Consider the following 15946-nt stretch of genomic DNA (forward strand, 5'->3'; position numbering starts at 1 on the left):
TAGTTACTATAGACCCTAATATAAATAAAAATCTCAATATTTTAAAAATATATTAAATACGTTAAACATTTGCAAGAAAAAAAAATATTTTCAAGGCTTAAATGGCCAATTTTTTTTATGATAATTATTGATTTGAAAATTTATTTTAGTTAATTAAATATAAATTTTAATAAAATAATATTTAAATATTTAGACGTTTAAATTATAATTTCTTATTAACTTTTGAATACATTTTGTGATTCGCAAGGTAAAAAGTGGGATGATTATATTAGAGTCATATACGCATTAAAAAAACTATATAAACTATAAAATCATAATTAAAATTCGAATAATCCTTAACTTTTTATTAGCTACAAATGAACACAAGATAAAACAAAAATACACTAAAATTCAATTTTTTTCATTCATAAATTTACAATATTGAAATAATAAAATTAAGTTTTGGCAAAGTTGTCGAAATTTTTATTATTACATATTCATTATTTTTATTTATTTAATGGCTAGAAGGACAATTTGGGAAGAAAGAATGCCACATCATTCAAAGTCAAAGTTATACCTTTAAATTCATTAATGAGGGGGGTAAGTGTTACATTTGTAACTTTAAGGGGGTAAGTGTTACCACCCCTATAGTTTAAGGGTGCAAACTGTATTTAGCCCTATTCAGTATAAGAACCTCGTTTTTTTATGAGTTATGTGATAGAAATAATTTAGAGTAAATTAAACTTTTCCCCCCTGTAATTTGGCTCGATATCACTTTACCCCTTCTACTCTCGATTGCATCGATTTGCCCCATATACTTGAAAAATTGTCTCAATGTGGCCCTCACCGTTAGTTCTCAAACATTTGACATTAACACCATTTGATCTAAGTCTGAAAATTACAAAAAAAACACATATTTCAGTTTAAATAATTAGTAAAAAGAACATTAATTGTGGTTGACATTGTGGACTATCTTTTCTCGTTGTCTTGAACTTTTTATTGTCTTTTTTTTGTATATTTTTCTGTTTTTTTTGATAATTATTTAAACTGGGAGATGTGGCGTTTTTGCGGTGTTAAGGTTAAATGTCTGACAACTTACAATGAGGGTCACATTGAGACAAATTTTCAAGTGCAGGGGAGCAAATCAATCGAGAGTAGAATGGGGTAAAGTGATATCGAGCCAAAATAAAGGAGGGAAAGTGGAATTTACCCAATAATTTATGTTTAATTCTCCAAATTATTTCAATTCACCACCAAATTTATATAAAATATCTTAAATACATCAAAATTGTAATCCATCAATTTCCCTTATATTCGCTTAATCTTCATATGTTCTAAGTTTTTTTTCTTTTTAATGCCTAAAAGGGTAAAATAAGATTCTAATAATTGTCCAATGTCAATCAGTTTCCGGACAGATTGTATTGAATAAAATGTAACCGGTTTTTAAAATTTTATTTTACCGAAAACAACAATGTAAAAAATCTCTAAAAAAATTTAAAATTTATTTCTGCATAAGCACTCTTAGTTTATTTCTCCAAGAACATGAACTCCTGCTCCTTTTGACATTCGGGTATCTTTCTCCGACGAAGGTATTGTTCACTTAAGGTGGGATGGTGGGATTTTGTGGTAAAAATTCTAATAAAAAATAGTGAAGTTTTTTTGTGAATATTCTAATTAGGGGAAAGTACAATTTGCACCCCTGAACTATAGGGTATGTAACAAAGACCCCCTGAACTACAAAAGGTACCAAATTGGCCCTTACCATTTTCAGTCAACCGTTAACAAAGCAACACCGTTAGTATATGAATGAATTTACCCTTTTGTCCTTAAAATTGTATCTGTATTCAATTTTTGATTTACTTTAATGGAAGCTAACGATGGTCACAAAGCAAATGTTCCTGACTTTTCATGGAACAACAATGAGTCATGGCTTATTTCTTATGTAGCAGACGACATTTTATTTCAGGTGGGGCAAATGGCTGAGAAAATCTATTGTGATGAGGATGGCACTCAATTCGTCCGTTCATATTTTAATTGTTTATTTATTAACTATAATATGTTTATGTATATTATGTTATTAACTCAATGTAAACGTATATATATTTATTCATGTATAATATAAATATAGCAAACTAAGGGGAAAAATGTCAAAATACTTTTATTGGAGAAAGTCAATTTGCCACATCAGCACACCACAAACGGATTATAAACGGAAGGCCCAATTTGGTACGTTTTGTAGTTCAGGGGGTCTTTGTTACAGATTCATGTAAAGAGCCCAAACCTGATTTCATGCCATCCATGTCCACCGTTGAAAAAACCCAGTCTCGTTCAATACAAACCTAGGTGATATGATCCAGCCATGCATTGAGGCTAGTGCCAAGTTAATCGGATCGCAAACTCTTTCAATGCAAGCCGAAGAACATGGTGACATAATGCAAAGAAAGAGTATTATGCATTATTGGTGCTATAAGAATGAAGGCGGTTCTACTAATGAGGGATGTGATGACATCTTCTTCGGAGGGCTAACAATGAATTTTCCACCAATCACAATGGCTGGTCATGAACAATGATTTATATATACTCATTTTGATATTTGTCCGGATTCGATGACGAATACTTTTAAAGAGGATTATGATACGATCCTGACAAACTCCAAGATGAAGAATTGGAAGAAGTGAAAGCTTACGAGTTCAAAGAAGTTATTCAATTTGGCCTTGAAGAATAAAGTCTTGAATCAGACCTTTCAAAAGTCCATGATGTGGAATTGAAAAAGAAAGCGAAGAATTCGTTGGACAAGTCGAATTCATGCATTCGAGATTTTTGCCTATCTATGGCAATTCTACGATTCCAGTTAAAACTCTCTCACATGACGTCATATTAAGGTGATTTAAATTGCTGAGGAAAGACAACTGAAAGTTCTACAAATTTCATGTTTTGAGCGGAAAGAGATTTAAATAAAAATAGTGTCTTAATCGATCTTGAAGTGCCTGCACATGCACAACCCAATGTCTACGGGAGTTTAGAAGCGTGATCTGGAAGTCGACTTGAAGATCAAGTTATTTAATTCCGTTATGCACGTTTTTATTTTAGGATTTATTATGTTTTATATTTTAGAGTTTTTTATGGTTATTGTTATTCTATGACTCATAACCACGTGTACATGCCAAGTGGACACTTTGTCTGGTGCATCAGTTAAAGTGAAGCTGGAGGATGAGCTAGAAAGTAGTGTAAGAAACTGTTACACTAAAAGACAAAACAAGTGAGGACCACTGACTGTGGTAGACACCTGTCGAGCTCACAGTGGTTTGCTTGGGACCAAGTTGTTTTATGCTAGGGTTAACTGCATATATAAAGCACTTTGAGGAGAGGATTGGCGGCTAAGGCTAATCAAGGGGATGAGGATTGAAAGGCTGGAAAGTAAGGCTCATCAAGAGGATAAGGCTTGAAAGGCTGGAAAGAGAGGAAACTCAAAAACAAAGGAAAGAAGTTAGAGAGAAAGCAAAAAGGAAATCTTCACATGTTTTGTGAGATTTGGGGTTGGGAAACAAGAGAAAAAAAATGATGCTAAAGTTAGATCACCTTAGAGTGTTGAAGTAGGATGAGCTGGAAGAGCAGAGTGGATCACTGGCTCACGAGCTTGATGACCTTGAGATACCTGCGATCATAGAACACATGAACTAAGTCGGGGGTTGATCCGGCGGAAACCCCTCCGACGCTCAAGTCAGACGTGCTGATCATAGAAAATAGTCCAGAGAATACAGTTGTAGTATTGCTCAGTTAATAGGACGTACCTTAAGGAATGAGTTCAAACCTTTATTTATAGCTTAGTTGAGATTGTCGGGCCCAAACCTTGCTTGAAGGTGATTGGGCCTCGGTGATAGTGGTCTTCGATATTGGGCTCGTGGCCCAGTAGGTAAATAATTTGTAGGCCCATTGGGTTGGGCCAATTTGGCATATCATTAAGCCCCCCACTCTCGAGTCGATGTGGGGGCCATGTTGAAATGGGTGACATATCGTGTTGAGAGTAAAAATTGTAGTAGTCGATGGTGTGCAACGCGTTGGAGCGTGTGTCGGAGGGGCGTGAATGCGCGTTGGCGCATAGCGCGACCAAGTTGTCGCGATGTAAGTTAATTGAGTCGTCGGTTTTGTCCCGCGACGATGTAGTAGCGAATTATCTCCTTGTGGGAGTTGTCTCGTCGCAGGGTACTAGTGTTGATCGAGTTATCTCCTCGTGGGAGTTGTCTCGCGATAATGTAGTAGCACGGATCAAGTAATCTCCTCGTGGGAGTTGTCTCTGGGGTAATAGAGTTGATCGAGTTATGTCCTCGTGGAAGTTGTCTCACGATAATGTAGTAGCACGGAGCTAGTATTCTCCTCGTGGGAGTTGTTATTTTTTGACATTGTCAATGTTTTGACGCGTTGCTTATATGTGTTTACATATAGCCTTGTGCGTGATGTACTTGAGGAGGGGATCAGACTCTCAAAATTTTTTTATGGGGGTCGTGCCCCTTGTTAGACCTCGTGGGTCTGAAGTATGTTTGGACCGTGGCCACGTTTTAATGAATGACCCATCGAAAACAAGTTGATAAATTTGAGTAATCAAGCTGGCCAGGCTATATAGATTCTCATAATATCTCTAAGTGCTTCTAGGGTTGTAATCGTGCTAACTTGAGCTTGCGATTATATAGTGAATTTCGGGCGAGTAGTCTGCTCATGGGAGTTGTCTCGCGGTGAGTAATATTATCGAGCGAGGTGGTTGCACGTGGGAGTTGCCTTGCAACAGATTTGTAGTGCCGAGCGAGTTGGCTCCTCGTGAGAGTTGTCTCGCTGCGGGTTGTAGTATCGAGCGAGTTGGCTCCTCGTGGGAATTGTCTCGCTGCGGGTTCGTAGTACCGAGCGAGTTGGCTCCTCGTGGGAGTTATCTCGCTGGGGGTTCGTAGTACCGAGCGAGTTGGCTCATCGTGGGAGTTGTCTCGCTCCGGGTTCGTAGTACCGAGCGAGTTGGCTCCTCGTGGGAGTTGTCTCGCTGTGGTTTCGTAGACCCGAGGGAGTTGGCTCCTCGTGGGAGTTGCCTCGCAACGGGTTATAGGACGGAGCGAGTGGTCTCCTCGTGGGAGTTGTCTCGCTGTGGTGTTGAGACCCGAGGGAGTTGGCTCCTCGTGGGAGTTGCCTCACAACGGGTTGTGGTACCGAGCGAGTTGGCTCCTCATGGGAGTTGTCTCGTGCGTGTTGTAGTACCGAGCGAGTTGGCTCCTCATGGGAGTTGTCTCGCAGCGGGTTGTTTCGCAAGCCCCCCACTCTCGGTTCGATATGGGAGCATAGTCGAAAAGGGTACCGGATCGTGTCGAGAGTAGATCGGTGTTGTGGTGTACCGTTAATTGCTGGCGTGGTGTGGAGAAATAATAATTTTTATTTATCCGTTTGAGAGCGTGCGCGATATGGTGAGGCGCGCTGGAGAACTCGCGCAATTTAAAGGAGCGCGTTGAAATTCTCGCGCGATTTGGTGAAGCGAGGTGAAATCTACGCGCAATTTGGTGGAGAGTAGTAAAAGTTGTGCCCAATTAGATGGGAGCGCGCGCTCCAAGGTGGCCTTGAGAGGCGCGCGCGTGCATGGGAAGCCGCGCGCAGGTGCTGCCCCCCAGGCGCGTGAGCACGCGCTTCTCTAATTTATTTATTTTTTGCTGACCCGCGCGTGCAGTGCACGCGCGCGCGTCAGGCGCGTGTACGCCACGCGCGCCTCTTCACTTTTTTTTTTTTTTTTTTTTTTTCTGCTGGCGCGCGCCTCTTCCTGTTTTTTTTTTTTTTTTTTTTGCTGACGCGCGCGCGCCTCGAGGAGAAGGTTGTGTGGCTTGCGCGCGCGCGGCTTGGATGATGGCTTGGCTTGGCTTCTTTGTTTTTTTTTTTTTCTTTTTCTTGTTTCTTTTTTCTTTTTCTTCTTCTTTTTTCTTTTTTTTTTTTTCTTCTTCTTCTTTTTCTTGTTTCTTTTTTCTTCATTTTTTCTATTTTCTTCTTCTTCTTTTTTTATTCTCATCTTCTTCTATTTTCTTCTTCTTTTTCTTGTTTCTTTTTTCTTCATCTTCTTTTTTCTTCTTCTTTTTTCTTCTAGGTGGTTGATGTTCACCCCTTTGGGGATGTTCTATTTTTTGAGTAGGAAAATTATACTCGTCTCTTGAGATGGGATGTGCACCCACTTGGGGTTGAAAGGTAAGGGTGATGCCCACCTTGAGATGGGGATTTTCTATTTTTTGAGTAGGGAGATTATACTCGTCTCTTGAGATGTGATGTGCACCCACTTGGGGTTGAAATGTAAGGGTGATGCCCACCTTGGGATGGGAATTTTCTATTTTTTGAGTAGGGAGATTATACTCGTCTCTTGAGATGGGATGTGCACCCACTTGGGGTTAAAAGGTAAGGGTGATGCCCACCTTGGGATGGGATAACCCCCTACTTTAGAATGAGGCGCTCGAGATCTATGGTCTGAGGTGGATGCGCACGGTTGTGCCATTGCTTAAGTGGCAACACGAGTTGAAACTTTCGCGGTCGTACGCTGAAGGTCCTTATCGGTTATCTGAACCGTTAGAGGAGCAAGTAGAAGTTGATCTTGTTGAAGGTTCGGCGATTATACGCTGAAGGTCCTCTTCGGTTATGTGAACCGTTCGAGGGGGGGCGGAAGTAGGCCCCCAGAGAGTCGATGACCCATGGCGAACGAAATGTTTTGGGGGCACTGTAAACCCCCAGGGAGTCGATAACCCTTGGCGAACGAAATATTTTGGGGGCAGATGTAAGCCCCCAGGGAGTCGATAACCCTTGGCGAACGAAATATTTTGGGGGCGCTATAAACCCCCAGGGAGTCGATAACCCTTGGCGAACGAAATATTTTGGGGGCACTATAAACCCCTAGGGAGTCGATAACCCTTGGCGAACGAAATATTTTGGGGGCAGATGTAAGCCCCCAGGGAGTCGATAACCCTTGGCGAGCGAAATGTTTTGGGGGCACTATAAACCCCCAGGGAGTCGATAACCCTTGGCGAACGAAATATTTTGGGGGCAGATGTAAGCCCCCAGGGAGTCGATAACCCTTGGCGAGCGAAATGTTTTGGGGGCACTGTATATCCCCAGGGAGTCGATAACCCTTACTAGCGTTGAAGGGCCTCCTCGGTTGTCTGAACCGATCGAGGGGCGGGAAGAAGTGAATCATGTTGAGGATCTAGTGGGACATCCGATGAAGGCCTCGTAGTGGATCCCGAGCATTGGGAGGAGGATGTGACAAGCCAGAGCCTCCACGAGGTGGGAGGTTGTTAGCAGTGTCACACTCCCCTGAGCAGATGTCCCAAGGCCATCATGTGTGCTACGTGATTGTGTTTGCCTTTGATAAGTGTTCATTTTGCACGATTTTTACTTATCGAATCTTCAAGTTTTGGTCTTCGTTCGTCCGAGTTTCGGCGTTATTTGTACATATTATTGCGTTTCTTGTTTTATTTCTATTATAGGTAAAGAGAAGCTATTTTTGCCGATTCGAAACGATTTTGGGAAGCCGAGAATCAAACCAAACAAGTGCAAAGTTGCATTTTAGCGGACAATGGCAGCGTTCGGTATTTCATGCATAACTCTCTCATATGACATCCGATTGAGCTGATTCAAGTGGAGTTAGAAAGCCAAATGCAAGGGCTACAACTTTTGTGAAATGCATTTTTGTCGAATTCGGCCTGAAAAAGGGTCAACACGGAGTTTCAAGTTCAGACAGTCACCATATCGCGATATGGGGAGAAATGAAACAGAGAGCTTGCATTTTTGCCATATCGCGCGATATGTCATCCTGTATCGCGATATGGGGAGAAACGAAACAGAGAGCTTGCAATTTTACCATATCGCCCGATACTGATGCTCATATCGCGATATGGCCTCGGGATGTGTAAAAAATATCTAAAAAGGCAAAACTTCCTCAAGAAGCTTTGTCTTACTATAAATAGAAGCAAGCCCCTCACTCTTTTTGGAGTGGTTCGACTTTCTTCGGTTTTCGTCCTCGGGTTGTCTTCGGTTTTCGCCAGTTCTTCGCGGGAAGCTTCGACAAGGGTTTCGACTCGGGTTTTTCATAAGCTTTTTCTTTACGTTTAGTTTATGATTTCTCGTGTTCTTCATTTGGATGCTATGTTTGTAATAAACTAAGCATTTTCTTTTAGGGAAATGAAACCTTGTATATATTGATTTTGATTTCCAGATCTGTGATCTATTTGTCGTTCTTTGATTTTGTTTATGATTTCCTGTATTAAATGCTTTTGATTGTTTGGCCAGCAGTTGAATTGATTCTAAATGGGAATGAACTCGAGAGAGGATTTCTCGTTTGATTTTAGGAAAACATAGCTCGGGTTGTGGAAACGGAGACGTGATGCACCTCGGGTAGCCCTTAAGAACTTGACCTAAATGCTCTCTTAATATCAGGTTCTGAACGGAGACGTCGAACCTGTGGGTAGACTCTAACTACACTGGAGACGGGGGTTAGGGTATTTTAGTGTCTGGCTTAGCGAACATAGAATTGACAATAATTCGGATTTGTAGATCTTTATCGATAGTACACTGGTGGATTTTACCCTAGAAGCCATCACACGTCGGAATTCTTCGCTTATACTGGCATACCGTTGTTTTTATTATTGTTTGTTTGTTTTTAGCTTCATTTCACCCATCCCATCCTTTCGATCGTCTAGATAAAGTTTAGGATAGTATAATTACGGTATTTGGTAGATTTAGGAACTTAATTGCCTGTGGATCGATATCTGGAATTCACTATTCTACAAAACGCGATACTGTACACTTGCGGTTTTTCATACGTAGGTTTTACGCGTATCAGCCTTCCCACAGACGGCGCCAAAATGATGATGCTAAAGTTAGATCACCGTAGAGTGTTGAAGTAGGATGAGCTGGAAGAGCAGAGTGGATCACTGGCTCACGAGCTTGATGACCTTGAGATACCTGCGATCATAGAACACATGAACTAAGCCGGGGGTTGATCCGGCGGAAACCCCTCCGACGCTCAAGTCAGACGTGCTGATCATAGAAAATAGTCCAGAGAATACAGTTGTAGTATTGCTCAGTTAATAGGACGTACCTTAAGGAATGAGTTCAAACCTTTATTTATAGCTTAGTTGAGATTGTCGGGCCCAAACCTTGCTTGAAGGTGATTGGGCCTCGGTGATAGTGGTCTTCGATATTGGGCTCGTGGCCCAGTAGGTAAATAATTTGTAGGCCCATTGGGTTGGGCCAATTAGGCATATCAGTGAGGTATACACAGGGAAGTGTCAAAACAGCTTAGGTTAAATAGTTCTTGAGAGCTTGAGTGTCATCACTATATTGGAATCTATAACCTTCTTGATCTAGTGGATTTCGTTCTCTATGCACAGTGGATGTAGGCCTGTGGTGATACAGGTCTAACCACTTTAAATATTTTGTTATTTATCTGTTCTATAGCTTTCAGTTTTAGGTATGCGGTATGTGTTATCTGCAACAGTGTCAACAGTCGGTTGAGTCAACACACTGCTATCTGTGTGTTTTTTGTTTGATTTATTTTTTTGTGACTTGTTATTGTCTGTGGACCAGAATTCACAACAATTGGCGCCGTCTGTGGGAAGATTTGAGCCACACAGTATGGGATCTACCAAGTTTGAGGTGGGGAAGTTCTCTGGATTTAGTGACTTTGGTCTTTGGAGGGTGTAGATGAGAGCCATGTTGATGCAACAGGGGTTGATAGATGCTTTGAAGGGTGTCAAAGAGCTTTCGAATTCCTTGTCAGAAAAGGAGAAGAATAACTTAATGGATAGAGCTCACAGCTCGATCATCTTGAGCCTTGGTGATTAGGCTATGAGGGAAGTAGCTAGAGAGACCACTGCACAAGGTGTTTGGTAGAAGTTGGAACAACTGTATATGACCAAATCTCTCACAAACAAACTATACTTAAAACAGAGATTGTATTCCTTCAAGATGAGTTATGACAAGCCTCCGTGGGAACAGATAAATGAGTTCAACAAGATTCTGGATGATCTTGAGAATATTGAGGTGAAGCTTGAGGATGAGGATAAAGCTCTAATGCTACTCAATGCTATCCCAAAGTCTTGTGAGCATTTCAAGGATGCACTGATGTATGGGAGGGAATTTGTGGTTCTTGTTTTGAGTTGCGTAGAGTCTTAAGTTGTTAGGTTTTGTTAGTGTCATTTAAAAAAAATGAAAAAAAAAATTTTGAATTTTGTTTTTGTTTAAAATTCCTTCCATACCAAGTTAGGGTTTGTCAGTGTGAAAAAAAATTGCTTTGATCATGTCCGAGAAGGCCGGTTATAAAGGAGAAAGAATTGAACAATATAGGATGTCGGCAATGGAAAAACGCTTTCAGCCTCTATTCATAGGACTTGAGGAACTCCAAGATCGAATAGAAGGACTTGTTACCCAACTAAAAGAACTAAGGAAAGATCAACATGTTCGAGAGCCATACGTACGACGTGATGTTCACCAACCTGTTATACCTTACCGTGCTAAAGAGGTATATGATGACAGAAGATATGGTGTGACGTCTGCCACATCAAGAAGAGTTAATACGGGACGAGGGGCTCAGTTGACCAAGACAAGGTCATTATGAGTATTACGAGCGAGAGTTGGTTGATCATCCTAGATCACCTAAGTCCTCAATTCGCCACAGCAATATTGGAAAAAAAAAATCATCTAAGATTTATATTTTCAGTCCAAATTCTACAACTAATTTGTCTATTTCCAGTCTATTTTTCATCTAAACGTTCCATCTAAATTATCTAAGTTGTATACTTTCAATCTAAGTTGTCCAACTAATCTACCCCGGTGCACTTTAGCAAATTCAAAATATCTGAATAGTCTTTTAGCTATACAAAATATTTTTGAAGATTTTTTAGTCAATTGTCCCATCATTTCTATCACCATTAGGCATATTATAACAACATTGGTCTGTTAAAACAAATTTGTCTTTTGCACTTAATTTACAGCTACCAATTTTAAAAACAAAAACAAAATGACGATCCATCATATACATACCGATCGCTTGTGATCTTTACATGATTTTCATCTAATTTAATTATTTCATCAAAATTACATACATACATACAAACATGTATAGACTTTCAGGCTTCATTTACCTACCTTGTGGCATTGTATTGGTGATCTCATTTGCCGAACTTGCGTATGCGCTACTCGAAGAAGTATCGGAAGGCAAAACATCTCTATGAACGAAAAAACCTGGTTGTTTAGGCTGAGCCAACTCAGTTTCATTCTCCAGCATGAACACAACCGAAGACATATTCGGCCTATCTTCTGGATTATATTGCACACACAAAAGTCCCACGTGGAATATTCTCAGCATCTCAAACACGTAACTCGACTCGACTATGTTATCATCAACTAGTTCCAGTGACTTCCCTTCTTTGTACAATACCCATGCCTGCCAGAAATAATTAGCAGCAACAATATTAGTATTATTTTTCCCAATATATTTTCTACCACATAATTTGACATCATATACTCCATCCGTTTCTTTTTAAGTGTTGTCTAAGGTTAATGCTGATCAATTAAGAAAGAATTAACACTAGTAGAAAATGGCGTTTTACTACGAATGTTTTGCTATGGTAAAAAGCCGTAACAAAAGGTACATTTTACTACGGGACAATCTTTGAGTCGTAGTAAATGCTTGGATTTACCATAACAAAAAAATATTTGCTACGGCCATTTACTGTAGGAAAGTTTTGTCACATCCGTATATGCAACCGGGCAAATTCGTAGCAAAAGCCTTTTTACTACGAATATGATACATTTTGTTACGGTTAATGGTCGTAATAAAATACCATTTCTACTGGTATAAACAGCCTTGATTTTAGAAAAGAAAAAACACTTATTTGACAAAACTACCCTTTACTGTTTTTCAACATCTCTTTATTACTTTATTAATCTGTCATTAATGCTGGGTAAAATTGGACAAAATAAATTTGTCCTCCACTGAAACTCTAAAGTGACGCTTAATATTGAAAAAATAAAATTGGCTAAAGAGACGCTTAAAAAGAAATTGAGGGAATAAAAAGACTCACATGTCCGAGAAGGTTTTGATGATCCATGGAGGAATATCCTTTGATTCTTTTCCCACTTAGAATTTCGAGCACTATCACACCAAAGCTATACACATCCGATTTTACCGAGAACAAACCATGGAATGCGTATTCGGGTGACATATAGCCGCTAAACAAAGTTTTTCGCATTAATCAGAAAAGATTAATAATAATATTGCACTGGAAATTAAAGTGAATCTTGTTTTATTTTATGGAATCGAGAATCTTACTATGTCCCGACAACTCTGCTTGTGTTAGCTACAATCTCATTCACTCCGAAGCTTCGAGCCAAACCAAAGTCTGATATTTTTGGGTTCATTTCCATATCAAGCAATATATTGCCAGCTTTGAGGTCTCGATGTATAATTCTAAGTCGAGAATCTTGATGCAGATAAACGAGCCCCCTTGCAATACCACATATGATCTGAAACCGCTTGGGCCAATCGAGTAGCTTACTCTTTAAATGATCTGTCAAAAGTTTATCTTGTTATTATCTATTTATTAAGAGTATTAGTAGTAAAATAGATTCCAAAACGAAGAAATAGTAGATTGTTCGGCATAAATAAAGCACAAACCAAAGAAATGTACACTCTGTTTAAGATTAACGGTCGATTTGGAGAATTTTCTTATTCCATACTATCTTTAGAATACAGTATTTCAAATTTAAATTTAAAGAATTCATCAACAAATGAAAAATTGGGTATATTATAAACGAGAATTGGTTGGAAGGATAATTTAGTTCTTATACACATATATACATATGCTGGAATATTAAACCATCATTAATTTGAAACAGAGTAATTGATTTGGTGATGCACAAAAAAAAAATGACAACCTCATTTGTTATCAAACAAACAGAAAGAAATTGCTCACCGAATAAGATAAAGTCGAGGCTTTTATTGGGCATGTACTCGTAAACTAACATGGTTTCCTCTCCTTCAATGCAGCATCCTAAAATCTTCACAAGATTTCGGTGCTGAAGTTTAGCGATAAAGATAACTTCATTCTTGAACTCTTGTATTCCTTGTAATGATGCTTTCGATAATCTTTTTACTGCAATTTCTTGTCCACCTCCCAGCGTGCCCTAAAATCAACCCGATTATGTGCACATGCAAAAGAAAAAAAAAAAAAAAGAAATTGTGAAAACTGAATTTAGAGAAACTAAGAATTTTGGGTAAATTCTAGCATGTATATGATTTTGGTGCATGTACATTTCTCGTTAGATATATATCGGCATGAGTGTAATTGTACCTTGTAGACAGGTCCAAAACCACCCTCTCCGAGCTTGTTGTCTAGTGAAAAATTATGAGTAGCTTTTGATATAGTCGATAAGTCGAACAACGGAAGCTCCAGATCTTTACCATCACCTTCATCATTCCTTCCTGCAACTTAATTCGTACAAGTACGGATATCATTTTTTTTTCTTTTTTGGCATTTTGCAATATCGATATTCGACAATATGGAATATATTAGAACCTACCTCTCGTCTTCACCTTCACATAGTATTTTTTTCTCATGTAAATCCACAGCCCGAAGCTCATGCATAGGAGAATCGCTCCCAGTGACGAGGCCAAGATCACTATAAATATTTTATGGCCCTTTCTTCCCGAATCTGCAACATCATATTACAAAAACAACAATCGTATTAACGAACTTCATCGTATTATATGAATAGTAAAACAGAATGTTATGGAACGAATACTTACCTAATTCAGAATACGCCATTCTAATGTAAATGTCTTGTCCTTCACCGTACAATTCTTTAATGTCAACGAGGTCACCAAACCAAGCCAAACATCCGCTTCCGCCGTTTCTTATATCGGAATTCGTGTAAGCCACGCAAGAACAGTTTTTCAGGCAAAATTCTTTGCATTCTTCGAGATTCATGCTCGCATTAAACCACGAGAACTCCGTATCCGGCAATTTAATTCCAGAATACTTCACGAATCCGTCGGTTGCGCAATCCAACTCAGTCCTTCTAAGACAGCCGTTCGACCAATCCATATCCACCCACTCGACCGGATTTCTAGGAACGAATCTCTCCAAACATCCGCATATCGGAATGTTTTGAGCGTTGCAGATTCCGTAAACACCACACTGTTTATAAGAATCGCACTCCATCGGCAAATTCTTGTAAAGCGCCCAAATCCGGCTTCGTTCGATCCACGTCCACCGCTGCACAAAGCCGCTCTGGTTCACTATTAACCTCGAAATCAGCGATTTGTCGGGGATCGTATATCGGTAGTAAACCTCGGTCGTGTCGTAAACGAAATTGAACGCGAAAGAAGGACTCGATTTCAATCCAGGCATCCCACTGTACCGCAATCCATTCCACGGTCCTGTGTTGAACACTTTAACCGAACCCCGTCGAAGAACTCCTTGAGGATATCCGGTTGGATCCAGACGGTACGTGCAATCCCCCGTCGCCGGATCGTCGCTCGATTTCCACGACGACACGTAAGTTTCATGCCCCGTTACGAAGTTCACACCGAACTTCATACCCTCTAATATTGTGTCAGTTGGATAATCAAAGCTCTGCCAAAGGTAGTCTTCATCATTATCATCATTTCCTTCTTTAACAACGAGATTTCCTGAGTCAAGCAATTTCACAAACGGGTTGCGTGCAACTCGCGATGAGTTGGAAGACCATATGACTGAGTTACTGCCATTGACAAGAGCTAAAATTCCTGGCTGGGTGACGATTAACGAAGCCCCCGATGAGTTCGTGAGTGGATTATTTCGATTGGCAACCCAAACAACAGTGAATGCTGAAATGTTCTTGAACCATATGCCGACGTATCGATTCTTGGAATCTCCCGGGCTGAAAAATCCTAATTCGAAACTCCCGCCAGATGAAATCAGTGTGTCGCCGCCGTCTGTAATAACGTGGGTTGAGTTTATTACATCAACGGCGTCGGAAAATGGGTTGATGATTGCTAGCAAAGATGATATAACAAGAAGAAAGGTGAGCATAGTTTTTTTCATGGTGTATTATTAATTTATTATACTACACAGTCTGAGAGTCAAGCTTTCTTTCTGCAATCTTCTTACATTTAAATTCCCAGCTACCAGGGTGGTTAAAAAGATGGTGACTTTGAATTGCCGGGGTCCAAACTCTAATTATTTTATTTTATTTTTTATTATTATTATTATTTTTTTTTTGTGACTCGTAATCAGTGCCGGCTCTGAGTTTATGCTCCACAAACAATGGCTTTGGGCCCCACTTTCTAAAGGGGCCCCAAATTAAATAAAAAAAATGTATATTTTCATCTATATATATATATATATATATATATATATATATATATATATAAATTTCAATGATATTAAGTGTAGGTTTATGCATTTTTATCCTCATTCACTAATGTCATAAATTTATTTTTGTTTGTTTTATCAATTTAAATAAGTTTTAATCATAAAATGGTCATTTTTTAAAAGTCCGCTTAGGGCCCCAAAAATGTCCCTGCTCGTAATTAGGTGTTAAATTAGGGTTGAACAAGTCCGACCATTGAACTCGTCAAACTCATTCTAAAAGGAGTTCAATTTTTTTTAATATATGTGACGTCGTTTTGTTTATATTATGTTGTATAATAAATTAATTATATATAATAAATGAATAAAATATATTTTACATGTAAAAACTTATATCTATAACAATCACATCGTCTCGTTTTATCTATAGTTATTTATTTTATTTTAAATCTTATCTTATAAAGCTTTTAATTTAGTTATCTTTTATGGATTTATATGATTAAAACTCATTAATTATGATTTACTTTTGACATTTATCATTGATATTATTCACGTTGTTTTCAATTCAAAATTTTACGCTTGGTCGTTCATTTTAACTTTTAAATAGT

At 39.0% G+C, this 15946-nt stretch overlaps 1 protein-coding gene across 3 annotated transcripts; it reads right to left on the reverse strand.

The window, feature by feature from the left end:
• Positions 1-10983: 10983 nt before the first annotated feature.
• On the reverse strand, positions 10984-15141 carry LOC105951149 (G-type lectin S-receptor-like serine/threonine-protein kinase At4g27290). 3 transcript variants are annotated; one of them, XM_088818908.1, is made up of 7 exons: positions 13793-15141; positions 13567-13698; positions 13338-13474; positions 12960-13170; positions 12317-12554; positions 12069-12216; positions 10984-11428 (listed from the first exon to the last, which is right to left on the reverse strand). In XM_088818908.1, the coding sequence occupies exons 1-7, from the start codon at positions 15069-15071 to the stop codon at positions 11123-11125; spliced, it is 2451 nt and encodes an 816-aa protein (XP_088675034.1). In that variant the 5' UTR covers positions 15072-15141; the 3' UTR covers positions 10984-11122. The 3 variants fall into 3 exon arrangements, with proteins under 3 accessions (XP_088675034.1, XP_088675031.1, XP_088675037.1); XM_088818905.1 differs by having other exon boundaries at positions 13338-13468; positions 13793-15132; XM_088818911.1 differs by lacking the exons at positions 10984-11428; positions 12069-12216 and having other exon boundaries at positions 12316-12554; positions 13793-15132.
• Between the last annotated feature and the right edge of the window lie 805 nt (positions 15142-15946).

The sequence above is a fragment of the Erythranthe guttata genome, chromosome 1 (genome assembly GCF_056151865.1).
Source record: "Erythranthe guttata isolate IM_541 chromosome 1, IM_541, whole genome shotgun sequence".
Classification (NCBI taxonomy): Eukaryota; Viridiplantae; Streptophyta; class Magnoliopsida; order Lamiales; family Phrymaceae; genus Erythranthe; species Erythranthe guttata.